At 41.1% G+C, this 26,334-nt stretch overlaps 1 protein-coding gene across 1 annotated transcript in view; it reads right to left on the reverse strand.

The window, feature by feature from the left end:
* Nucleotides 1-104: 104 nt before the first annotated feature.
* Nucleotides 105-26,334, reverse strand: part of Tlk (Tousled-like kinase) — a gene marked incomplete at its 3' end in the record, with an annotated part of 61,295 nt that continues 35,065 nt past the window's right edge. The window contains exons 4-12 of the mRNA XM_071723136.1: nucleotides 3,798-3,888; nucleotides 3,283-3,545; nucleotides 2,966-3,199; nucleotides 1,704-1,796; nucleotides 1,087-1,548; nucleotides 806-1,009; nucleotides 593-684; nucleotides 309-456; nucleotides 105-216 (exon numbers count right to left, since the gene is read on the reverse strand). Of these exons, the coding sequence (XP_071579237.1) occupies nucleotides 105-216; nucleotides 309-456; nucleotides 593-684; nucleotides 806-1,009; nucleotides 1,087-1,548; nucleotides 1,704-1,796; nucleotides 2,966-3,199; nucleotides 3,283-3,545; nucleotides 3,798-3,888 (1,699 nt within the window). The remainder of the gene's footprint in view (nucleotides 217-308; nucleotides 457-592; nucleotides 685-805; nucleotides 1,010-1,086; nucleotides 1,549-1,703; nucleotides 1,797-2,965; nucleotides 3,200-3,282; nucleotides 3,546-3,797; nucleotides 3,889-26,334) is intronic.

Here is a 26,334-nt window from a genome sequence, read left to right on the forward strand (position 1 = left end):
ATGAAATCATACTCACTTGCGCACAAAAATAATCTTCGATATAAAATTCCTCGGGACTGACTATTACATTCGCGAAAATAAATTATTAGATTCATAATATTTACCTGGCTTCAGATCATAATGTATAACTGGAGGTTTTATTTCATTGAGGTACTTTAATGCCGATACGACTTGCATAACAATAGATCTCGCTTCTCTTTCAGGTATAGTCTTATGCTGCAATGAAATGTTTAAGACATGGTTTAAAAATAATAAAAACATATTATGGCTACCATTAAAGGAATGTGACATGATAATTAAACGCTTACCTGCTTGAGGTAAAAATCTAAATCATGGCCATCACAATATTCCAGAACAGTACAAAAGGAATTGGCATCAATTTCAAATACATCGTACAATTTTACGACTCGAGGATGATCCAATGCTTTGTGTATATTATATTCTCGCAATGCATGCCTGTTGTAACAAAAAAGGATAGGTAGAACACCCTTCTTGAGAGGAACAAGAACGTGTCGTTATTAAAGCGTCTCTACACTATCAATTATAATCAACAAGTTAATATCGACGGGAGTGAAAATTTAAAGAAACTTACTTTATATAATTAGCCTTCTTATCTTCTTTCCAGTCTTTATTTAATTGATGCACCTTACAAGCCACGTACCGTTGCTCTTTTAAGTCAAATGCCTATAAGGCGAGAAAAAAACGTGACACAGATAAGAGCAAGTAAATAAAATATGTATTTATGTTTATGTAAATTTTGATACAGTTAACGAAAACAATAGATGGAATTTGAATGTTTCGTTACCTTATGCACTTCACTGAAACCGCCTTTTCCTAATAACATTAATAAGAGGTAACGCTCATTCAGAACAGGATGAGAGTTAAATCTCGATTGGTCCTCGTTGTGAATACGCTTTAACTCTCTGATGTGTAAATTCCGCTCCCTCTCGAGTTTTTCCATTTCTAGTTGCAAGTCCGCGTCTTCCTTTTTCAACGCGCTTTGCCTCAACTGAAAACACATTATCGCTTAAGAATGGAGAAAAATCGGATATCTAAGGAAAATATGATCGCGTAATATCATGGTACCTTGAGTATTTCATCAGCTTCATAATACTCCTGCCACGTATACGACCCAGGTACTGCATCTGGCTTCAAAAATGTCGCCTCAGTGCCGTTATGCAAGGAAGGTTGCGGTTGACTACGTTTCCTGCCGGTCTCGCTGTTCGACGGCCTCTTCTTGAGCAGCAGCTTCTTCTGCTTGTCGATCTCTTCCCGCTCCGTTGCTATCTCCTCTTGCCGTCGCGCAAGCTCGTGAAATGCGTAACCGTCGGTCCAATTCTCTTGAAATGTCGCGCCCACCCTTTGCGTCACAAATTGGCCCAACCTCAGTCTATTTTGCATACACTTCTGCCTAGCTTCCTTTTTTTCTATGTTTGATTTTTCTTTTAATAACTTCTTTACAACGTCTATACACTTATTTATATGTGATTTGTGCTGCTCAATCACTTTCTGTTGATTAGCCATTTGATGCCTAAGTTCGTCCGTTGTCTGGAAAGTTCAAAGAACAGATCTAGATTAATTTGCCATCGTCAAGATACACAGCATAGCTCGCCTACATAATATTTATATTATGCGTAATTCAATCTAAAGTAAGAACGGTAGGATTTGCATAAGCTAACTTCCATAATCGCGATTGCACTTACCCTATTTAACTCGTCAATTTTATTGTTACGTAGTTCTAAGTCTGAAGAGGCTTGGGTTTCAAATTCCTGTATCCTCTGGCAAGTAAGTTCTGTCTGGAATGCAATTTGTATAATTTTACGATAAATGAAGTATGTTACCGTAACATCTGATACATTTGTCAGCATTGCTCGAAAATACTGGATACCTTGCTACATGCAGAAAGAGTATAATGTCAGAGACAATTTAAGTATAAACAAAGTTGCATAGATACGACGTCTATGTTTGGTGTTCTAACAACTATCTGTTTATAATTACATAACGTAATTATTTCTATATTTCACAACACATGACTTTCTTTTTGTAGAAAATAAACTAGTGAGCAAAACTTAAGCAACATGAACAAACGCTGATGGAACTGAAGGTCACATAGGCAGCAAGAAAAACACCAAAAATGTACGCATGTATAAAATGCTCTCATACAAATGTCTATATATGTGTAAAACCCCAACAAAATTTTTAATAGATTTTATCCTGGAACAGTCAAACAATATTGGACTTCTTAGAACTCAAATGCAATATTCAATGAATCCTAAGAAATAAAGGTGCGATATATTAAAGTAATAAAATATGTCTTTAATAATGCTCGTTTGTGTTCGAGCAATAGTACAATTTTTTATTTTCGACAGTAGTCAAATCCTTAAGACAAATATCTCACAACGGCACTACAAGATAGCCTGTATTTGTACAATAACAAATGTATACAGTGCTACAATTTGCCAAAAAATTAGCTGATTTTACTGTAAACATTTGACAAGAAATGCCCATCATGAGATCACAATCGTAGGCACATAAAAGAACTAATTTATCTGCATTTCACATGAATAAACAGAATGTTACAAAAAATATTCTTAGGTACAAAAAATTAAATTTTGTAATAATAATCTATTATTCTGTTTCCAGTTTTATTGCTCTTATCATTTTGTTTCTGTGCAAAAAATTAACTAAAGACAAATCTTTGAAGGTAATACTAATATATAAATCTTTATTAGACAATAATTTTATATCTTTATCAGTACATTTCAATCGTTGAGAATAACAGTGACAGCTTGGCTGTTATCTGCTTATTGTACAATGGCAGAACTGTTATATTTTGTCAGACTAATAATGAAAGACGCTTACATATCCCTATCGCAAAACTTCCGGCTATTGCAGTAGAGATATTAATACAAATTATGGGTCATTTCTTATAAAATGCTTGCAGATATTACCGAATTTTGCTTACATTTGGGGTGTTAGTCTTCGCTTGCCTGACCTGGCTTGTCCTATTGAGGTTGGTAGGCCTTACCTGCACCTGCTTGCTGACCATTGAGCCTGCAGGTTGCGACGAAGCTGGTGGTGGAGGTGGTGGAGGTTGAGGATGAGGTCTTGGTGGCTGCATCAACGAAGAGAATTCCGCCACCGAAGAATTAGGTGTTGTTACTTGTGGCGAAAGTAACTGTTGAGGTGATGGCGGATACTGTTAGCAAGAAAACATATGTTATGTAGGCGTCATAAAGCTATAGTTGAGATAATTCTTGTAATCTTAATGCTTAATCTTACCATAGGATAACCCTGTTGAGGGGAGGGACTCTTGGCTCCACCATGCCGAATAGGACTATTACCCAGATGATGCTTTGGAAAATACTCATTGATCTTCTTATTATCAAGAGCAGCAACTGACCTAGCGCCTTTACTAGCTACAGAGCCACCTGCGACACCTCCACCTCCATCGTCGGCTTTACGCTTTCTTTTCCTCTCAGAAGTAGTCCGTGGTACTTTTTCTGGAGTGTTTGCATCCACCTCCTTATCACTATGCGATGAGCCTGCAGAATTACAATCAATTGTCAGAATGAAGATATCTTTAAACTTTAACGTTGATTTCAAATAATCACAACAGATCAGCGGATCTGTCGTTGATCGCAGAACATTCAAAGAACTTTCTCAGATGCACAAAACTTTATCCTCGAGGCAAGCGAGTTGCTCAAAGGACCAGGACGTGCAGAGAGTAATCAGACATTTCTAGCAAGATTTCTGCTATTTGTGTATCAATCTCTAAGCGAATAAATCGAACTTACCAGTGCTCATGTTCGAGTCTTGACTATGAACTGTCTGACCAGAGTTTACGGTTGTTTGGGGTGCCATCTGAATTTGTGACCCAGCAGACATCTGAAAGCAGAGAACAGGCCCTGTAAATGTAAAATAGCCTGCAAGCTGCCGAGTGGCGAGAACAGCCAAGAGAAGAGAAACAATGCAACGAACCAAATAGTGACGGACTATAGTCGCAAGGAGCGCCTGTGCGATTCAACCGTTATCGAGAATAAGGCACGTCGCCACCACATAGTAATGACGAGTTCGTACGGCGAAGCAAAGTGGCGTGTGAGACCGACCACGAACGATAGCGATGACGACGGGGACGAGCACAAGAACGACGAAATACGAGCCACGAAAGAGAGAGAGACGGCTTCAATGATCCATCTCGGCGGCGCGAGAGAGGTTACGCTTCGCGGACGGCAAAAACCGGCGTACGACGCTATGGATCGAGAGAATCGCGTGTTGTTAAAAAGACACGATTTACTCTAAGGGGAACAAACCTGAAAGGATAGAGAAAGACTTATAGAACGGAGAAAAGGGGAGGGATGAGGGGCGCTGGATGATCCGAGGAGGGGCGCGGAAGGGGAAACGAGAGAGAGCAAGCGCGCGTGAGCAAGTGAGAGAAGACGAGAGAAGGAAAGAAGAATGGTAGCACGTAAAAGAGAGGAGGAACAAACGCACAGCAAGAGCAAGAGAGATGGCGAGAGACGGAGCGAGAGTGAGTGAGAGTGTGTGTGTGAAAGAGAGAGAGAGAGGGGGGAGAGAGAGAGAGAGAGGGGGGGAAAAGAGAGAGAGAGAGAGAGACCGACAACTTCCAGGACGACCTGTGGTGGAGTCCCATAGTACTCGCGCCGTCCGGGACCGATTGGCGGTGTGTCAACACTGTCAACGGCAAACGGAATTTTCACGCGCGATCCTGCCGCAAGTGGCGGCGGCAGCGCGTAAGGGAAATATCCGATATACGTTTAGAGCTAGAGGAATCACGACAAAATGGAGGACCTTAGAGCAGCGGGGGGGGGGGGGGGCAGGCGGGGGGGCGGGAAGGAGGAAGGAAGAGAGGGAGCGGAAGGGCGACAGAGGTTCTAAGGGGCAACGAGCGCGTATGGGAGCGGGAAGGGAGAGAAAACGGCGACGGCACGGAGGAGGAGGGGGCGGGAGACGGGAGGAAGGTTAGGGTAACGCACGCGCGGGGTAGGAGGTAGGAGGTAAGAACTTGACGGCGTGCATGATTCGAGAAGTGCATGGGCGATGATCGGAAACCGCGAGTGCGCACCGCGAGGGGGCAGTTTTACTCACTACGTTGCGCTTCTGAACTCCTTACAGCACGGGGCCGAGGCCACGGTTTAACTTGGCTCTCGTGTCGCGCATATTTTCGTAAGCGGCACCCGCGGCCGCGGCGGCCGCGCGCGCGGCCACCGGTGGCAACGGCGTCGGTGGCGGCGGCGGAGCAGGTGGAGGGGCACGGGGGCGCGCGCTCTGCGCCTCCTCGATTAACAGCACCGATAAGCGAGAGAAGAGAGCGACGACACGCTACGTCATTCCGGCCGACTGCACGGCGCGTAAAATGTGACGTCGTCGCGCGTCCGTTGCACGTCCCGCGTAGCGATAAATTACGCACCTACGCGCGCGTCACCTTCTCTCTTCCTCTTTGCCCATTTTTGCTAGACATCATCCCTTCTTTTTTATCTCGCCCCCGTTGCTACACGTTGCGTCGCGACTACGCTTTTTCATATATCCGTATCCTTTTCGAATTAACCTCGCTGATACTCCGATACTCCGTCATCGATCCGTCGTCGCCAAATCGAGCCAAGAGCGCAGCCACGAGAAACTGGACCTCTACCCTCTACTATGTGAGCGAAAGTCACCAAACAAAGTCCACGTGATTAAATATTATCGTTATACAGTAATTGTATTTTTTTTTCGATTTAAAATTATTAGAACCTTTGAGAGTCGTCTAGAACAATTTCTATATATGTTTGAATATCGCACGGTCTACCGGTACGTGCTGAAGTTATGCGAGTGGCTTACCCATTCACGCTTGACGTGAATCGTCGAAAAATCTAGTTTGATCTCATTGATCCGATTAGTTACGCACTTCTTATAGCGCATCAACTTTGATAGCGCATGGCGATCTACTTAGATTGATGACGCCTTTTATTTTTATCGTGGCGCTATTCCGAGAGACTGTTTTACCTTATTTATATCTCGGCGCAAACTAAGAGAAAGAAAGAACACGTGAGATTTACGAAGAGCAAGTCCCCCCCTCGTGGAGAAAAGAAACGAATATTGCTTACTTAATTACGCCATCGTAATGAAATGGCGAAATTGATTTTCTTGCGACGATATCGTTTAGGCAAAACTAGGTTAATAACAGTGATTAATACTTATCTTCTTTTTTCTACTTTTGTGATCTTTATAAATAAGTTATGACGTATTCGCGAGCGGCGCGTGACGCCTGAGATCGATTCAAAAGATAGATGAATACGTAACGTTTTACTTTGGGAACTCACGCTAAACTATTATTATAGAGGATTTAACGTAATCCCTTTTTTCGTCGATGATGACACGTCGATCGCTATGACAATCGACATATCTGACGTTTGACGCGAAAAGAAATAAAAAAGAAGGAATGATATCTGGCAAATTACCGGGCTGATACGGCAAAGTAATGCAAGAACGAGATACAATTAAAAATGTGAATCACAATCGACTTTAAATATGTCTCTATGTCTAATCTTATATTTTGTTCCGTCAGTCCGTAATTCGCGCCGTCTAGCAGGTAGCCCGGTCACGTGACCGGCAGTATATCGCGCCTGCCGGCCCCGACTATGCGACAACGAGATGCTCGTTCCCGTGGATTTCTCGCGTATCGCGCACGACCGACATGAACAAATTCACCACGGGAAAGGACAGCAAACTTCCTTATCGATGGATCAGTGGCCGTGCCCGGAACTGGGCTAAAGGGCCGGCGAAGAGAAAGAATGAGAGAGAGAGAGAGAGAAAAATAAGAGAGAGAGAGAGAGAGAGAGAGAGAGAGAGAGAGAGAGAGAGAGAGAAAAATAAGAGAGAGAGAGAGGGGGGGAGAGAGAGGGATGGCGAATCCTCCGTTGTCATTGCGATTCGCTGTCGAGATGGATGGAGCACCCGAGCACCGTGTCGTGTACAATCGCGCGCAGCAGATGCGCGTGATGGTGTGTACGAGTTGTATACGCATATGTGTGTGTGCGCGAACGTATATGGAGCGATTCTTCGCGCAAATGGCTGGCGTACATACATACGTGCGAACCCGGTAAATCAGGACATGTAGGACTTTTACAGCGCACGTCTGTAACCCTGGCGACCTGCCTCTGGCGTGGCCATAACCGCGAGAGATCAGTCTGTTGACGAACGAACCCGTAACCGGTGGTCGAGTAGTACGTAAGACCGAGTCTCGCGTCTACGAGACGGGCTCTTTCTCTCTTTCTCTCGTTCTCCGTCTCTCTCGCGCCTCGCCGCACGAGGAGGTCCGTTCACTCCGTTTCCCCCTGGACGCGCTCGTAAATGTTGGCGTGCGGCTGGCACGCCGAGTAAACAGCGGAGACGGTAGCATCAGCAGCAGCGGCACAAACAACGGCAACGGAAACGGCGATCGCGCCGAGCGATGTCAATGGATATAGCGAGCGGCATCGCGCGCGCACACACGCTCTCCTTCTCTTTCTCTTTCTCTCTTCGCGCACGATGCGTTATGAGAGCGCGAGCCAAAAACCCGGCGCGCATGGACTCGCCTAATCGAAACGGAACTGGAACTGTCCGACCACCATGCCACCGCCGCTCTCGCATACTACTACCTAGCCCTGAGGTTTCTCTCTATCTCTTTCTCCGTTCCCTCGTCCCTCCGTTCCTCCTCTTTCACTTCGTCGGTCTCTGGCGCTCTCTCTCTCTCTCTCCCTCCCTCTCTCTCTCTCTTTCTCTCGCTCCTCTCCTCTCTTCTATGTACGGCAAATGAGCAACGCGCGAGATTCCGAGATGCGGCAAAAGATGCAACCTTCCTCCCACTTTTCCCCGCGGTGCTACTACCGCCCCGCATCACACAACAGAGTCAGAGAGAAAGAGGGACACTTTGGTAGAATGTACCAGCGAACGAGAGAGGAAGGGAAAGAGAGAGAGAGAGAGAGAGAGAGAGAGAGAGGGGGGGGATGGGAACGCGGAGGGAAGAGGGGCAGGGGCAAACGTTGGCGAGCTTGGATGGAGGAGAGGGATGGATAGGATAAGATAGAAAGAGAACCGTCCGTGACTGACGGAGACCGGGTCCGTAGGGGGTGGCGGCGGCGAGCAGCACCAGCCCGGTGCGGGGATTCGAAGGGGAGGAGAGAATACGACGGGGGGAGAGAGGGGGAGGAGGAGGAAGGCGTATGAGACATTCCTTCAGTGAACGGGTCGACTAAGTGTGAGTGCAAGCGAGCCGGTAAAATCGATGTGGCCAAGTGTAGTTGTGCCGCTACAGCGTGCGAAGGGTGCCCCTGCTCTGTTGTACCTCTCTCTGTTCCTCCTCCCCTTCCCTCTCTGCAACGACCACCCCTTCACCCTCTCCTCTTCACCGCCGAGATACGTTTCCCGTGTGTGATCCGCGGTTCCGCCTTGCGGCGTTACTTTGCGGTCCGCTTGTATATCTCGGGGCCAGAGAGAAGCAGTCAGTCGGGTTAACGAATGACGCTCCTTTTTTGCCGTTGCGTTAATTTCTCCCGCGAGGAAAGAGAGCCTCTCTTATCCACTATACCACGTGTAAATACAATTTTATGGAAAATAGTACCTTTTACTAGCCACGAGAACTCGACTATAATGTCCGATGCTGTCTACGTTGTTCTTTACTGAATTTCGAACTTGGAGTATTTACAATTTCAGGATGTAGACAATAACGGCGAATAACTTGAAGCTTCGACAGATTTATAAATTATGTCAGTTATGCTCTTAGAAATTCTGCAAATGGGCTAAGAACTTTAATTTTCGGATCAACGCGAAAGAAAATATCGAGATAAATTATACAACAACTGTTCGCTATGTGCACGAGTATGTGAATGAATGAGTAAGTGAGTGAGGGAGTGAAAAAGTGAGTGAGTGTGAGTGAGAAATGGCAATTTTAATTTGACAAACATTAAGCTATTTAAGGTAAATGTACCAATAACCGGACATGTACCTATATCTGGACACCTTTATTATTTATAAGTATAACGCGAATTAAAATCGAAGATAAAAATATTTTTTCTTGTAGTTTGAAACTTTAGCTATAGCATCCAAACGTTTATTTCCAAAAATTTATATTTTTTTAAAGGTATTCAGACATAGGTACGTGCCCAGGCATTGGTACATTTACCTACTCAGTGTCCCGACATTGGTACTTTTACCTTATGGACAAAATAATTCGTAAATGCAAAACAGAAGAAAATTTACCCTTTGATTTTAAAGTTTATATTACACTGTATTTAATTACAATGTCCGAAGCAATAAATTAAGGGAATTTTTCCTTGCGCTAGACGTTGAAGTAAATTAGTAATCTTCGCGTGCTATCACTTTCGATATTATTCGGATTTAAAATTACATATAGCTGCTTTAAAGGAGGCTTTAAAGGCACATATAGTATACTATATATTGTGTCATACAACTCGTGTATGGTAGCAATCAAGCGTATATTATGACTTAGGAGATTATATAACTATAGCGTTAAATAGCAGTACGTGCCATGAAAAGAAGCTACGTACTGGATAATCCAAACTCTTTTGTTAACAGATACCTGTTCCTCTGAAATAAAGTAGTAGGTACTCTTCAATTCTTTAATACACGAAAAATTGATGTAACAAAATTCAACTTTAATAAATCTGTCAGAAATCGGATTAATAAAACATTAAAGAATATTTATACAAACATCCTAAGTAAAAAATTTGAAATTTTGAGATTGCATTTTTCCTAACTAATCAACAATACAGTATTTAGATTGTGGGAATATTATCGTGAAGAAAAGAATGAATAATCTAACTTTATTAAACTCATGTTCGTATTCGCGGCGAAACATCTTTTTGAAAATGCGCCCTCGCAATGGGTTCCGCTCGTTACGTTCCTGTAAAATACGTGCCGACGCGTGCTTCGGCCTGTGCGAGGGCGTATTAGTAAGAGAAACGCAAAGACCGAACAGTGGAGGGGGCAAAGGAGACAGGGAAGGGGAGCAGATACGAAGTAGAGGGGACACGTACAAGAAAACGGAACACAGCGGAACGGACGAACATAACAGGTCGAGCGACCGTGCAAATCTGAGCTATGCTCCATATATTGTTACCAACGGAGTTGCTCCAAAATGAACTTTCTACGTAGACGATCGGAGTACGCCGATAAATATTTTCAAGTGGCGGACGTGTTAGTACGCAAGGTGAATCTCTCGTGCGCGAAATCATCGTAAACGAGAATAATCTCGCGACTCTCGCGGAATAGTGCGAACGAATGTGACCGAGAAGTTTCACGGGTGAACGTAGAAACATAATAACAAGCGATTTTCGCACGGATATATAAATGGAATTCACTTGTTGAGTTGAATTATAATCACCTTGAATATGGAATGCAAGTTCTCCCTTTGAAAAACGAAGTAATGGTGTACAGGTCAAAAAAGGAAGATTCTCGTTATAACGGCGCTAGTTTTTGTAATGGTTATGTGATGATAGTAAACTGTTATGTGAATAGTGACTCCTGAGAATATAGGTGACGATATGACAGCACTGATACAAATAATGTCCCTATATCACGAATCTAATAAGTGAAGCAATGTTATTCACGATTGTCAGGAAATGATGCTATTCGCGTAAAAAGCGACCAATAATAATACTATTTTATGACACGTAGAGTGCCGTAAGAACACAAAGTTAGCGGATTGGCTGTTTCCTCCCTGACAGGTTACGATCATTTACAATGTTGCGACATGATGACATTTCAATCTTCACATTTCAGCCGCCCACGCAGTGACGTTCAATATTTTGTAAAAGCAAAAACATAATCTACATACAAAAAGTACATGAAAACGAGTTTTAAAAAACTGGAAGTGATCGTAACGAAGATTCGAGTCGTCCAGATGATAGTTTTTACAACCTTTACCTGTGCTAATCTTAGAAATCAATTAAACATGTACGACGAAAAATATATCTCTGTTATGTCTGTATGAACAATATATGATCCACGAATAATGAGCCCATAAATCGGCAGGCGCGAGACGTGATTTGACGGGCAACCGTGCGAGCAATTGGCGTGAAGTAGCGAGACGGGTCGCCATTACATACACAACGAGCCGTTACGATAGGTTTTCAACGACACAGTTGCGAGGAGCGACCTCCTAATTGGCAGACAGATTTTTCTCTCTCCTTAATCCCCTTCTCGCTTGCACTCATTCTTTCGTTATTGATACGGAATGAAATCGAAGGGCAACGTCGCGTTTCGGCCAGTGCAGCGTTTCGGAAACCGCGACAACGTTGCAATGAGTTTTTCTCTTTTTTCGGAAGTTTGCCTGCTCTTTCCTTTGCCTCCCCCCCCCTTCTTCCCCTCGGGTATGAGTTCCATGGGAAAATAAGCGCGATCATTTCCGTATGATGGCGTTCACGTCGGTGTGCCGAATGCGAACTTTGGGTGTGATTTTGCAAATTACATGCCAACATAACATTCGACACAAGATCGATATAAATCCGAACTGCGTATATACTTATTGCTAAGAAGGTTTTTATGTTTAAGATTAAATGCCATGTTAAGAACGCACTTCGTTATCTAGATGAATATTTTTTTAACTTTAAATATAGCAACAAGAATCTATATTATTATAAAATAAAGAGAGAAAAAAAGGGATATTTTAATTTTGAAACTATACTTGTGAGGAAGTCATATTCTCTTGCGCAAGTAGCATCGGTATAATCGATCAATCGGTATAACTTTAATAAACTGATCAGTTTTTCTATTTCGAATAATTTCTTGCCATTCCTGATGGAATTCCATTCAGTGATTATAGATTTTGAAAGAATAGTTTCTTGGCTATATTGTTATACATTGTTGAATCAAATTGGACATTAGATAGAACAATCTTAAGGAATTAGGGGCCACAGCAATGCGGTAAATTTTTTATTCATTTGTGAAATTATTAGCCTAAATTAATTAATAAAATAATTTTATAAATAATGTTTATTTAATAATGTTGAAAATGCTGACTAAATTGCTCTAAAATAGAATAGCGTGTATCACTTAAGTATGCCATAGAATAAGTTAGGACCTAATAATCTGAACTAGGTATATAGTCCGAAAAATAAATAATACAAAAAAATAAATCCGAAATAAGTATCTTCAATCAATTAAAATCGTTCATCTTCTATCTTCTACCGAGCAAAAAATAATAATAGTCTGCAGAATTTTGAGAAAATTGCTCGTAAAAAGCAATCCGCAGAGAAAATACGTTTCGGAAGAGTCATCAAGTTCGTATACAGGATCAAGAAACGACCATAGCGTCTCGAGTACGCGGCCTCCTAGACCTTGCAATGCCGCCACCACTCGACCGTCGGTGTGGCGGCAGCAAGAGGCACGGCTGTCTGACGTGATGGTAACACAGCGGCCCCCCCCCCCCTCCTTCACATTACTCACGGCGAGATCGCGCGCGGATTCTCCCCTCTCCGCACCGTTCCCTCTCCCCATCGAGCCCTCCCAATAGGTCGCACACTCATTAGCCCAGTCGCGCGCGACTTCCCCTCCTCTCCCCCCTCTCTACCCGCGGCGAGCACGTCGCCGAGCGATCAGCTGGTCGACCACGCGGTGTTGCCTCGTTGCTTGGCTTGCGCCGTGCGCGCCGCACCGCCACGCGGTTTTCTGTGTATGTCGCTTCAGCGAGAGAACCGGCGGCGCGGTGCGGCGCAGCGGGCAGGGAGGTGTGCGTGCGCGCGCGCATGGTACACTCACGAGAGGTTAGATGCAGCCCGGCGCCCCGTGTAAACGGCGTGGCGGCCGACACGGTGCAAGGACGCGTTCGCGGCCGAATTAAGCCGCATTCACACGGCATAACCGTTAGGCGCCGTGTTTCGAATTAAATTTGAATGAAGATAACGTAGCTTTATCGGCACTATATTAAATCACAACTTCACCGATTTCAGAGTCTCAACACTCGTGAAATCTTCGTGACGAATCTTTCAAAGGAAAAGAAAGCAATGGAAGAAAACCACGCGATGATATTTCATGAAATTCATTATACATCGTTAATTGATGGTCTAGCAAACTGACGAGCGAATACGAAAATGGTTATTGTGAAAGTTACGACATAATCGTGCAGACTAATTGGCAGGTCAACGGCACGGCGGCGACTAGCGACTAGCGAAGTGATGTTAGAAGAAATGTTAACACCTAAAAATATTAATAAAAAATAGTAAACTAAAGAATGATAAATAGTCGGGATAAAGGTCCCATCAACTTTGGATGCTGATTTACCGATCTCGTAACTATATTTTTTTCTTTCGTATGCTTTCTCGCAACAAACGATTAAATGATTTGCAACAATTTCTCGCATTCTCAGTAAACCTGGCTACTTTCGCCCTCAATCATAAAGCCCGTATCACATTACGGATTGGGATTGAGATTGGATTGTGATTGGATTGAAATTTAATCAATCAGAATAAAGAAAACTAACCTCAAGTCTAGTGAACTTTGCTCTGATTGGTCAAATTTGAATCTAATCTCAATCTTAATTTGTAGTCTGATACGGACTTAGAATCTCAACAATCTCAATTCTCGTGTACCTTAAATCAAATGTTATGAATATATTTCAAGCTAGTTTACTATTTATATAAACTAGACATCATAGACGCGCGCTACGCGCACGCTATTTATCTTTAATATTTCACTATTACTATTACACTATTAACCACACAACTGTCAAAATATACCATGACAGTCGCTCATGAAGTAAGCGCAACGAGAGAACCAATCGGCATCGCGGAAAAACGACAACAATACCTACTTCAATAGATTCGAGTATCGATGACATGCCTTTTTTAGAAGAGGAATAAAAATTTGAAAAATGATAGAAGACAATCGATAATTCAGACTGTGCATCAACTCAAATGCCGATCTTAATTTTTATCCTACACGTCTTTGGTATCAATGACTGAAAAATTTCACTCATACGTGACATAGGCAGTTAATCTTTCACTCAGCGAAACGCTTTTTTTAATCCTATTGATTTTATTTGCAGTACCTAGGTCTAGCCAAACCTGCATTTACTTTATTAAATAAATCTTGAGACGATAATTTCTAAATGGAATTGGAGTACGCTATTTCCAGATTTACAATATAGGAAAACTTTCAAAAAACCCATTTCGCATGACAACACAGAAACATTGAAAGAGATGCAAATGTGTTCTCTACAATAAGTTAATATCTACCCCTTAATCGGGAGATTATTCATGTAATCTCGAGTTCTTAGAACTCTTAAAATTATTTTGTTTTTCCCTTATTAGGGATACCTCTTTTTAAAGAGGAATATGTGGGGTAATCGGGATCGAACTCATGATCCCTAGCATACGAGTCTATCGCACTCACACTGAGCTACGAGACATCTCCCACTCAGCGAAATCACGCATCTACACGATAAATAGTATCGTCGCAACGAAACGGTACCTATTCTGAGAATAACAGCGACTGTTTTTAGTGACAATTTAGAGACGAGGTCGTGCGAGAATATTATCATTTGCTCTTGCGTTAAAAAGGAAATACACAGAAGGTGATGGGCGGAAGAACAAAATATCGACATCTCGATATTCGATCAGCGTATCGTAAGCATTCTTACTTATGACGACGAGCGGATATCCACCGAGAGCAGCCGATCCTTGTAACCGAACATACGAAGATCGCCGATCGCACGCGCCGAGCCCTGCCGATCATCGCCGACGACGGTCGGCACTGGCGAGTGCGACGACAAACACGCTCATTGTGAAAGTTACGACATAACCGCACGGACTACTCCCGCAGGTCAACAGCGTGCGCGCGATACGATCTCGCCTTCTCTCTCTCCTTCTTTCTCGCGTTCTTCGTTTCGGACGGCGCACATTAAGCTGGTCGCGAGGCGTAGCGCAGATTTCTGGCTCCCCATTAAGACCCATTTACACCACTCGAGATTCGTAGATGAAAGACGGAGACGAAAGACGGAGGACAGAAAAATTTGATTTTTTTCTTAATAATAGCTGCCATTTTGTTAATTTTAATTTGATTTTTCTTATAGTGATTCATCAAATAATGACAACCCTCCTCAAGATTTCTAGCAAAAATTCGCCTTAATCAGACCACCGAGAACAGAGATAGGTATTATTGAAAAATGATGAAAAAACCTCGAAAAAAAGCGGGGGGAGGGTATACTTCGGCCATATCGTATATTTATGAGTATTTGTCAATAAAATTTCATTTTCGCACATTTATTCATTTTGTCACAAAATATTTTCAAAAACAAGCATGATTTTCCGGCATCTGACCAGTCCCTTTAAAGCATTTGACTGCATGAAAGGAAAAAGCGACGCGGATGATCGCATCGTTCTGTAATATTCCGCGCCATTTAAATTTTAAATTCCGGCTCTAGCAATTAGTCCTGTGGACTAACGTGGTGTAGGCGATAAGTAAATAATGTCGACAGGTGGAGCCCGCATGGGGAGTCTCCGGACATGTCGTCCGCCTAGAAATCGTAATGTCCGACGGCGGCGCTACGGTTTTAGCCTCCATAAAACATTGTCACCTTGTGACTGCGTTTAAAACCCTCGTATCGCGTGTAAGGCGAATCTGCCAACAGCGATGGCAACGGCGCGCATCGCCCATGTCCAACATTTCCATAAATCTCGCAATTCTTACGTTACGCAATGGCGTCGCGTGGCACAGCCGAGTGCTTGTCTCTTTGTGTGGTTCGTCACGATATCCATAATCTCTTAAGTGCCTGTGTGAGGACAGATTGATACTTTGTACCTAAAGAACCTGGAAGCCACCCCCCCCCCCATAAGCCGAGATTCTTCTTGCCGAAATATGAAGTTTAGAATCGAACGTTAAAAGTCAAGTCGCGGGCGCTGGGGGGAAGCTCTTGCACGAAATTGTACTCGGAATTACTCGGTATCCGGTGCGAGCTCTCGTGCCCCTGAAGACGAAGAAATACGGAAGGAATATTCTCTTACCAACTGTGTACACGTACAATTCCGAGATATATCGGAGTGAATCTTACATAAAACGACCGTTCTCGTAAATAAGGCGAAACTTGAGAGACGCGAGGGACTATTTCGAGACCGACCTCTTATCGGCGCGTCGTGTATTTGCCGCGAACGACTGAATCGCCGCTGACTGTGAGAGATAAGGCTTATCATCGCAACGATGCAACATTGTCGACCGCGCAGTATCATGACAGGGACCACGTACGATTTGTCGACGTAGTATGCACGGCCCACGCGCAGACGCGCGGCATGTCGAAGAAAAGAAGGAAGGAAGGAAGGAAGGAATGGACAGACAGATGCAATCTTCTCGTATTCGACGATGCGTCCATGAAATATGCAGCCCTGGTAGAAGTCTGGAATAACGTTTCCCAATCCGTCGCGGTTCGCGACCCTTCTCTTCCACGTATAGAGAAAATCTTTCGACCCCAGTCTCTCATAAACATCATTTTGTAACACCTAACGCCTTCTCTTCGTTTTGTCCGTGTCTCCGATGCCTCGCGGCGAGGTATGTTTGTCGTTGCGCGCGCGCGGTTTGTTTCAAAATAACAGCGACCGGTCTTTGTTTTACGAGCGGCGGCGTTGTCGTTCACGCGATTCATTCTTTCGATGATTCATCCGAGTCGAGCGTACGAAAATAAATCGTGCAAATTTGCCGTAAGGCTCGCGATCGCCGGTGGCGGGCGATATAACAATCAGGGTGGGGCTCGGTGGTCGCACGGACATCGGGCAAACACTTAACGTAGGTAGATCAGTAACGATCGAAAGCCGGCCCTAGTTCCTGCACGTGGCACTAGGTGGTCGCCGGGAGCTCCCCGCTCAGGCGGCCAGAAAAAAAGCAGATACGAACGCGCGCGGATGCTGAGTGTGAGTCCGACTTTATCCGCGGAGGTGCGCAGGGCCCACAGGGTGCAACTGTCTGCGACTGCAAGGTCCGTAAAGGCACAACACGTATTGACCCTGCCTAGGATTACATGCATGGGTTGCGAGACCTATGTGTGTACGTCTTCAAGTCGTTGATGTTCTTAGGAATTTCTCCTCCTTCAAACATGCTTGCAATTCAGCGAGCAGATTTAAATTTTTCACTTCACATTACATTCTACGACGCTGGAAAAGCAAATCGTCAAAAAATATGCGTCTTTATGAGGGTTATAAAAAATATTCGAGAGAGGATTTGAAGGAGAGAAAGAGAAAGAGTCCGCGTGTACGAAAATGTAGCGTATGGTTCTAGAGCCGAGATCAAGCGACATAACTGCAGATGTAGAACGCGTTTACAACGAGACAACATAATAATTTTACCAGCTACCGTTTCCTTGTCTCTCTCTTCTTTGCATAGTCGCAATGTATAATTTCTCTATTTACATACGTGTAACCAAAAAATAACTAACGACATGACATGACAACGAACTAAAATTGACGCTAAAATTGTGAGTCATATGACTAACTGTAATAGCGTTACAAGATATCTTATCAGTTCGCTCTGCTACATTGCAAATGTACGACGGAAGTGACGGACTTGGAGGGTGGTTAGTCAAATCAATTTGATAAGAATTAGTTCAAATTTACGGAGAATATTCGTCTATGGGAATCTGTCGTCCATGCCAAAGTTGAAGACAATCGTCTGCATGGTTGTCGAGTAATTAATTATTGAAGTTATACTCTTGTCTCTCTCTTATACACGGGCGACACAGCAGAAATGTTACCTAACCTGTAATGTAACTCTCGAAAGCATATTAAAAATGATAAGAATTTAGTGAAAATAGGTGCAAATAACTCTTTACATATTTAGGAAGAACTTTCTCGAAGACTGAAATGATTCGTCTTTATAGTTATCAAGAAATTGTAAAAATAAAACAGGACCACATTTATTATTTCCACATTTCAATGTGGATAATAACGTATTTGGGTTTCAATTGTACAAACAACTCTTTTTAAACCTTAAGAAACAGCAATTAAATGCATTCCACATATTTATTTGCTAAAATTCGTTTATTTCACGCGACGAAAATCTAACCTATATGCTTTTTCCCTGCCGCGCGCCCTTTCCCCGCACAGAGAACTAACCAACCTCCTTAAACCATTGTCCTTGCTTGTCATCCATTTCGATGAAATTATAAACAATTTGACAAAGTAGAGTTAATAATGGGTATTAAAAAAACAATGCGATTGTAGGTGCGTGAGTTATCGAAATAACACTATTTAATTATAATTTACAATGCGTAATTATTTTATAAATTACGTTTCGGCGCCGCTTTGAGCCATCTTCGAATAAGTAAATTGAAATTATTCTCACATTCTCCGTCGAGCCATAGATGAATGCTTCAAGATTGGACGATTAAAAAGCCATGTAGTTTGGAATCGTAAAATTGACGTGTAATTTGATTAATTAATCATAGTCATGTAGTAAAGAATGTGAGAGTAGAAATTGAAGCCATGGTAGAAAATTTCATGGATTTGTCAAAAGCAATCGATAAAATTACAATAATATTGCAATCAAATTATTTGAAAAATGAGAACTGTGGAATACGGCTAGCGAGCAATTATAAACAATGTTTTACAAAACGATTATTGTGGTGTTTGTAGACGTGTAAATGGCCGGAATAGAAAAATGTCGGGCGAGTCTAGCAACAGGGACGGCTGTCGTGTAGTTGTCGCCGCCGCTCGTTCGCCCTTTTCAAACGAGTAAGATGAACGAGAAAATGATGAATCGACGCAAACAATCTAGTGCAGTCAGCGCGATCAACGGCCAGTTTTAACGAGCTAGTTCTCACAACCGAAAAAAAGGAGAGTAGAAAGTCCGAGCATTAATACCTTCAATAAAAATTCTCTTCATGTGGAAAAACGATCCTCCGTTTCGATTCGCATGTAACTAATTACCGAGCTTATTACACGTATGTAACTAACGTGCCAAAGTCATCATAGTTCACCGCTATTACCGTCAAAATTTCGCAAAATATGAATGTGGCTTCTCCTGAATTAGAATGTTTATTGACCACGCGAGATTTAATTGAAATATTATCATCTCTTATCTGAAAATGTACCAAAATATGCTAAATGCGACTCAAAATAGCAATAAATTAATACTCTAGCGATTATTTATGAAACGCATATTTAAGCTAAGTAGTACATTTATTTGATCGATTCTTACTTTTCCTTCTATCATTTATTCTTGATTAGATCGAGCTTTGACATCGCGAGTGTGTGAGTCCAGAAAACTTCCGCATCACACTATTTTTTTTGTATTCGATTGTTCTTAAACGTGCATGGTTACTCTGAATCAAATTACGATTAATTTGTCAAGTAGAACTTACAGCATTTCATCTACTGGATATAATATAATCAATTCTTTGTCATTTGAAAAAGAAGATTAAATTAGGGAAAATGAGTGATATAGTTACACATAGAAAATACCACTTGCAAGTAAATATTACTTATTCTAAGTATTTGATTAAGTTTATATATCCGCAAATCCACCATAAAGTTATTACAAGTATTGCATTTACTCAAAACATATTCTGGTTCTTAGAAAGTTTAATACTTCGAACAAAAATATTTAATTAATACAAAAATTCGGTTTGCTTACTATATATATGGAGTTTACGGAAAAGAAGCATATACTTCAATAAATATATAACATTTTCTTGAGAAAAGTTTATCCGCTATTTGAATCAAGTATAAATTTTAGAATAATCCGCCTACTTCCTAAAAGAGATTATATTCTTGATGATGATGATAATTATAATCTTTGGTGGCAATGCGTCTACATTTAAACGGAAACTCATTTGTTTACTTTCATAATATAATTTATTGTTTTTGATCGTACTTTTTATATCTATTTTATTTAATATTATAAACTGCATCTCTCGTTTGTATATACTAAAGGGTTTTTCAAGTAAATAAAGATTATTATTATTATCATTATTATATTATTATTATTATTGTTGATTTCTTTAATTCCCAAGTGGAACATAGGGCCTCTTAGGATGTTTCAATCATTCTAAATTCAGATATGCGACAGTTTCTTTAGAATATTAAAATTCCTGTGATCAGGTGGACTCGATTCTTCGTAACCACGAGTTTGGCACTTTACCACTAGACTATCCCTCTTGATTACATTCTTAATATTGCAATACTTAGTTTTCAGAACAAGCAATTCATTATTTTCAAGTATTTTATATTCTTACCTAAAGAATCATAGTAAAATATTGTAGCTTATAAAAATAAAAGTAATTGTTTGACCTCTGTGAAGTTAGCACCTCATCTTTCAAAAAACCATTTTTTTTCTTCAAGTTCTGAATGCACCCCGAAGAGTTCTAGAGTTCCTTATTAATTTTAGAAATAGTTCTGGCGAATAAAGCTAAAAAAACCGTTGATGAATCCTGGGGGTGCTAACTTCACAAAATGAAATCACTAAATCAGCGATAACAATAAAAGTATTAAAAATATTTAATTTTGCCATTAGGATTTCTTTTAGAACTCTTGAAGTGCTACCCAGAACTCTCAACAGAACTCCCAGAACTTAAAAAATTTTTTTTTATTTTACTCAAAAATCGAATATATCGAGAACTTTTTGTATATAGGTCTCAGGGCTTCGGGCATTAACAGTTATTGACAGAACTCGAAAGGTGCTACCCAGAACTCACAGCAGAATTCCCAGAACTTTAAAAAACATTTTTGATCATACGAAAAATCGCGAGAACTTTTTATACTACCCAGAACTCTGATAAAATCGCCCGATTTACGAAAAAAAATTTTATCCTTCGGAACTTAGAAATTTTTCGACCCGACATGCGAAAAATCGCGAGAACTTTTTATATATCGGTCGTAGCGCTTCGAGCATTAATAGTTTTTGGTAGAACTCGTGAGGTGCTACCCAGAACTCTCATAAAACTGCCCGGTTTACGAAACAAAAATTTTATCCTTCGGAACTTAGAAATTTTTCGACCCGACATGCGAAAAATCGCGAGAACTTTTTATATATCGATCGTAGCGCTTCGAGCATTAATACACGGAGAGAATTTTCTCTTAAAATTTACCCTGAAATCATGGTAGTTGTGGGACAACATGTACCACCAAGAATTTTATGCGAGCTATTCTGATTAATATCTACTAGAATAAAAAATATTAATATCTATTACATTAAAATATAAAATATGTTTGATTAATTTTACTATAATATATCTAGGAAATTTCAATAATTTTTCAAAATTTACCAATCTGCTTGGTAATTTTTATCACGTTGTTTGTAAAATGTCTTTTGTATATTTTAAAAATTCCTTGGTTGCCAAGTTGTCCCAAGTTTGTAGTGAATTTAAGGGTAAAATATAACAAAAAATTCTCTCCGTGTAGTTTTTGGTAGAACTCGTGAGGTGCTACCCAGAACTCATAGCAGAACTCCCAGAACTTTAAAGTTCTCGATATATTCGATTTTTGAGTAAAATAAAAAAATTTTTTTTAAGTTCTAGGAGTTCTGTTGAGAGTTCTGGGTAGCACCTCAAGAGTTCTAAAAGAAATCCTAATGGCAAAATTAAATATTTTTAATACTTTTATTGTTATCGCTGATTTTGTGATTTTATTTTGTGAAGTTAGCACCCCCAAGATTCATCAACGGTTTTTTTAGCTTTATTCGCCAGAACTATTTCTAAAATTAATAAGGAACTCTAGAACTCTTCGGGGTGCATTTAGAACTTGAAGAAAAAAATGGTTTTTTGAAAGATGGGGTGCTAACTTCACAGAGGTAATTGTTTGAAATAACATGCTAGAAAAAATATATTTGAATTGAGAACATGGATTGTTACTATGTGACTATATTTCGTTTGTTCTGATTCTATTGCATAGAATTGGAAGAAACATACTAAATTCTCTCTAATAAATATTCTTACGTTAATATATCGTCAAATATTCAAATTAATTCTATGTAGCTTTTCTTCGATAAAATTTCATAATATTCTTGAAACGAGAATAAATTCTTCTTTTGAGCACAAAATAATGAGCTTTTCTAAGACTTGTGACGAGTACATCTGAAAACTATTGTTAAGGAAATATTCTTTGTTGAAGAAAACTATTACTTGAAAAAAAATCAAATGAAATAAGTAATTGCTCTCCTTGATTGTAGAATGATATTTTTCTGTGTATAGAAACTGTGTTGCGAGCAATCGCGCCGATTAAGTTAGTCGGAGTTTGATCGAAACTATTCGCGTTCAAGATTTTGCAGCATCTCTCAGATCGGGAGACTAAATGCATCACGGCGATAGACGATGGATGTCAACAATTTGAACTGTTAGGCCAGTCATATTAGACATCGAATCGTCCAATTAATATCCCCAGGTTGCAACCACCATGAATCGCTTTGATTTGAGATGCTATAAGTGGGATTTATTTTGCTTCGCAAAATTAACGCGGAATAAAAAGTTATTAACAATATTATGAACAAAAAACACGATTTTTTTCATTTTTTCTCAAATATCTCGAAAACTAAGCAAGATAGGGTAACTAACTATACGTACCTTTTTTGTAGAGCGTAAAATTATCTACAACAATGATCTGAACAACATTAATCGTCAAGTCAGTCGTTTAGCTTGCACGCGCCGTCAAACTCCGAGACTCGGATCCCAAGAACCCTCGATTTCATCGTTTTTTTTATGTTGCGCCGATGATTTTTTTCCGTCATTTAAAATGGAATTAAAAATCCCCAAAAAATCACACATCATCTGAGAACTACAAAGAATACTTTTCATGATGCAACCGATTTTTTAGACTCCTTTTCTTTAGTTTGTAGCTATGTAAGCAAAAAATTTCGATTTTTTGGATTAGTCTTAGTTTTTCGCTGTTTTCAGGCCTTATAATTCATTTGAGACGAATTTTATCATATGCATCTTGTTATGGACAAAATTTGCAACAAAAAAGGACCCTTGTATTTTTTTCGTACGACGAACGTTGATTTTTTAATTGACGCGCAAAGTTAAGCGTTATCCGACCTGTGCGCAATATTAGATAACTTTGCGTGCCAATAAAAAAATCAGCGTTCGTCGTACGAAAAAAATACAAGGGTCCTTTTTTGTTGCAATATTCGTCCACAACAAGATGCATACGATAAAATTCGTCTCAAATAAATTCTAAGGCCTGAAAACAGCGAAAAACTAAGACTATTCCAAAAAATCAATATTTTTTGCTTACATAGCTACAAACTAAAGAAAAAGGGTCTAAAAAATCGGATGCATCATGAAAAGTATTTTTTGTAGTTCTCAGATGATGTGTGATTTTTTGGGGATTTTTAATTCCATTTTAAATGACGGAAAAAAATCACCGGCGCAACATAAAAAAAAACGATGAAATCGAGGATTTTCGAGATCCGAGTCTCGGACTTTGACGGCGCGTGCAAGCTAAACGACTGACTTGACGATTAATGTTGTTCAGATCATTGTTGTAGATAATTTTACGCTCTACAAAAAAGGTACGTATAGTTAGTTACCCTATCTTGCTTAGTTTTCGAGATATTTGAGAAAAAATGAAAAAAATCGTGTTTTTTGTTCATAATATTGTTAATAACTTTTTATTCCGCGTTAATTTTGCGAAGCAAAATAAATCCCACTTATAGCACCTCAAATCAAAGCGATTCATGGTGGTTGCAACCTGGGAAGGTTAATTGGACGATTCAATGTCTAATATGACTGACCTATGTATGCCTTCCATGAAACGTACAAAAAAAAAGATAAAAACACAACAACGAGAATTAAAATTTAAGCGAGTTTTACTCGTCAAATTGACTGTCGGTAAAGGAACGTCAGTTTCGTGCGGTAAACCTTTGCTCTCTTCGTGTCACGAGTACGCCACGAGACCCGCGTACTCGTATACCTGAATAGAATCCCAAATACTTCGTGTATGCAAATGCCTATTCTTTGCGTCATTGACATGACCACAAATCAGAGATACTTAATTCACGCGTCGGGCTCACAGAATTATTCAAATTACTTATTTAATAGCATGCTTCTTTCTGCTCGATAACAATTTTTTTTTAATAATCGGTAATTTTTTCTTAATCAAGATTTCATCAAACCCTTCTTTTCTTGATTCCTTCGGACTCTTATTTTTGGACGGGATATTTTAATAATAGAGTCATTTATCAGACTAAAACTTCATGCTATCCGAGGCACGAATTACTGCCAAATTTTATAAACTATCTTTGTGATTATTAACGATACGCTGACTTGCTAATTGCTATCTATTTGGGGATGCAAAGCAATTCTCGGGACAAGCGTTTGAGAGATTCGTTCTATGAATCGGCAACAGCATAACGTTACTCTAGTACCGTGAAATACTCAGTATCGAAGAGTGAGTATCGATATTTCAATAAGCATGCCTATCTATCACCGTTGATGGTGCAAAGATGAAAGCGCAAACGGGATGGAGCGAGCGAGAAAGAAAAAGAGAGAGACAGAGAGATTACGTGAGCGCGAACGCGAGACGGAGCACGGAGAGCGACAAGTATTTTCCCTTTCTGTTTCTTTGCGCTACTCAGGCGTCGATATATCAGCAGTCGGCGAAAGAAGTTCAATGTGGCGGTAAAAGCGGACGGTAATGCAGATTGCGGGCTCAGGGCGTCTCCCGTTACCGCGTTGCATCGTATGGTGCACATCTCTCGAATGCACCGTCCGTTCGCCTTGTCGTCGGCCGTCTATTGGCCGTCGCCTCGCTCTCCATTTCGTGGATTCCTAGCCGATTAATCCCTCCGACAGCTACGGCAAGTCTGTGGATCTTAACACACGCGGATCCTAGAATACGTTGTCACGTACCTATGATCACCGTACGATTTATGCACACGACTCCATACCCCCCCGAAAAACTTGCCGAAATCTTAACTCGGAACCTGCAGATTCGAAAAATACGGAGGGGGAAGGGATGAAGTTAACGACTGTTATATTACATCCATATATCTCCGAACGAAATGAAATTGACAATCGTCGCTCTCCGACAAGAAATGGATTTATTTAAATATAACGGTTATTTAAGTTGAGTCATTAAAGAGAAGACCGACAATTAAAAACGGTTATTTGCCCAGCAAGAAACGTCGTGGCATCACTCACAACGTCCGTGATGTCGAGCAGCTTGCGAACGGAAATTTTTCATCTGCGCATTAACGAAAGTGCCTGAATCAAGGATTGAAATTTCTCTCGAGACACTCAGTAGATAGGAGAAGGCGCGTTGCGCGGAAAGATGCGCGGCGATTCGTAAAAAAAGTCCGTGAGAGAGGCAACGATACCAGTTTCGAAGTTCCGAGAACCCGACGGACCGCCATAACGATCATCGGGAAGGCTGGAAAAACATTAGTCGCGCTCCACGATGGGAAAGAGAGATTTCTCAGGAAGAAGGCTCCGGGAGCTCGCTCGTCGTTTCTACGGTGCTTACATATATATTCGGCGTTCTCAAGGTTGGTAGGTAGGTATGTAGAAACCTTCCTTACAATGCGCGTAGTGCTCACTTATTATCGAAAGGATCAATACGGGGGACATGCACCAACTTGCTTGCTTGCTTGTCTGTCTGCTTGCTTGCTTGCTTGCTTGTTTGCTTGCCTACCTGCCTACCTGCGTTCATGAATTTCCTTCGCCTACAAAACTGTAGGTCACGCAGCGTCTTCGTGGGATATACCTTTCGAAGGAAGCGAGAATTCTTCGAGAGGGAAAATCTAGTCCAAAGGAGATCGTGAATTGATGTCGATATTTAAGCAAGCACTTTTCGACAAAGAAACCTCTTCTTTCTATTTTGATGGGTTTTAGTCCCAATTGGGACAACCACATACTACAATCTACAGATAACTTATCAATGAATATAATCGAGCTTTCGTGGACAATGACCAACAATTAGTAGTAAGACTATTTTTTAAAATGTTTTCGGGAATGTGATATTTTCTGAAAGAACAGCCATTAAAAGCAACGCGACTTTTTACGTTAGAGTGAAAAATTCTGGGCGAGATCTTAAAAGCCGCGGTTCGACACACGATTGTCGATATTTGCGAGTACTGTCTCGGACCTTGCGTCCGTCTTTGCGATCTCGAAAAGCGAGAGCTGCCGAGAGTCGCCTCGGCTATCGAGTTTCTTCGAAGCACGGAACGGGGAACAAACGGAGGTCACCCTACCAGGGGTGTAGCATCGGGACAGTGCCCTTCACCCTCCTCGGTCAACTACGTCCCGTAATCGGAGGAACTCGGCAGCACTCGTGTGTTCTCGCAGGACTACAACGCGGTGAGAGAGAGAGAGAGAGAGAGAGAGAGAGAGAGAGAGAGAGAGAAGGAAGGAGAGAGAGTGAG

The sequence above is a fragment of the Temnothorax nylanderi genome, unplaced genomic scaffold (assembly GCF_030848795.1).
Source record: "Temnothorax nylanderi isolate EJ_2023f unplaced genomic scaffold, tnyl_v1.0 TNYL_tig0566_pilon, whole genome shotgun sequence".
NCBI classification, from domain to species: Eukaryota; Metazoa; Arthropoda; class Insecta; order Hymenoptera; family Formicidae; genus Temnothorax; species Temnothorax nylanderi.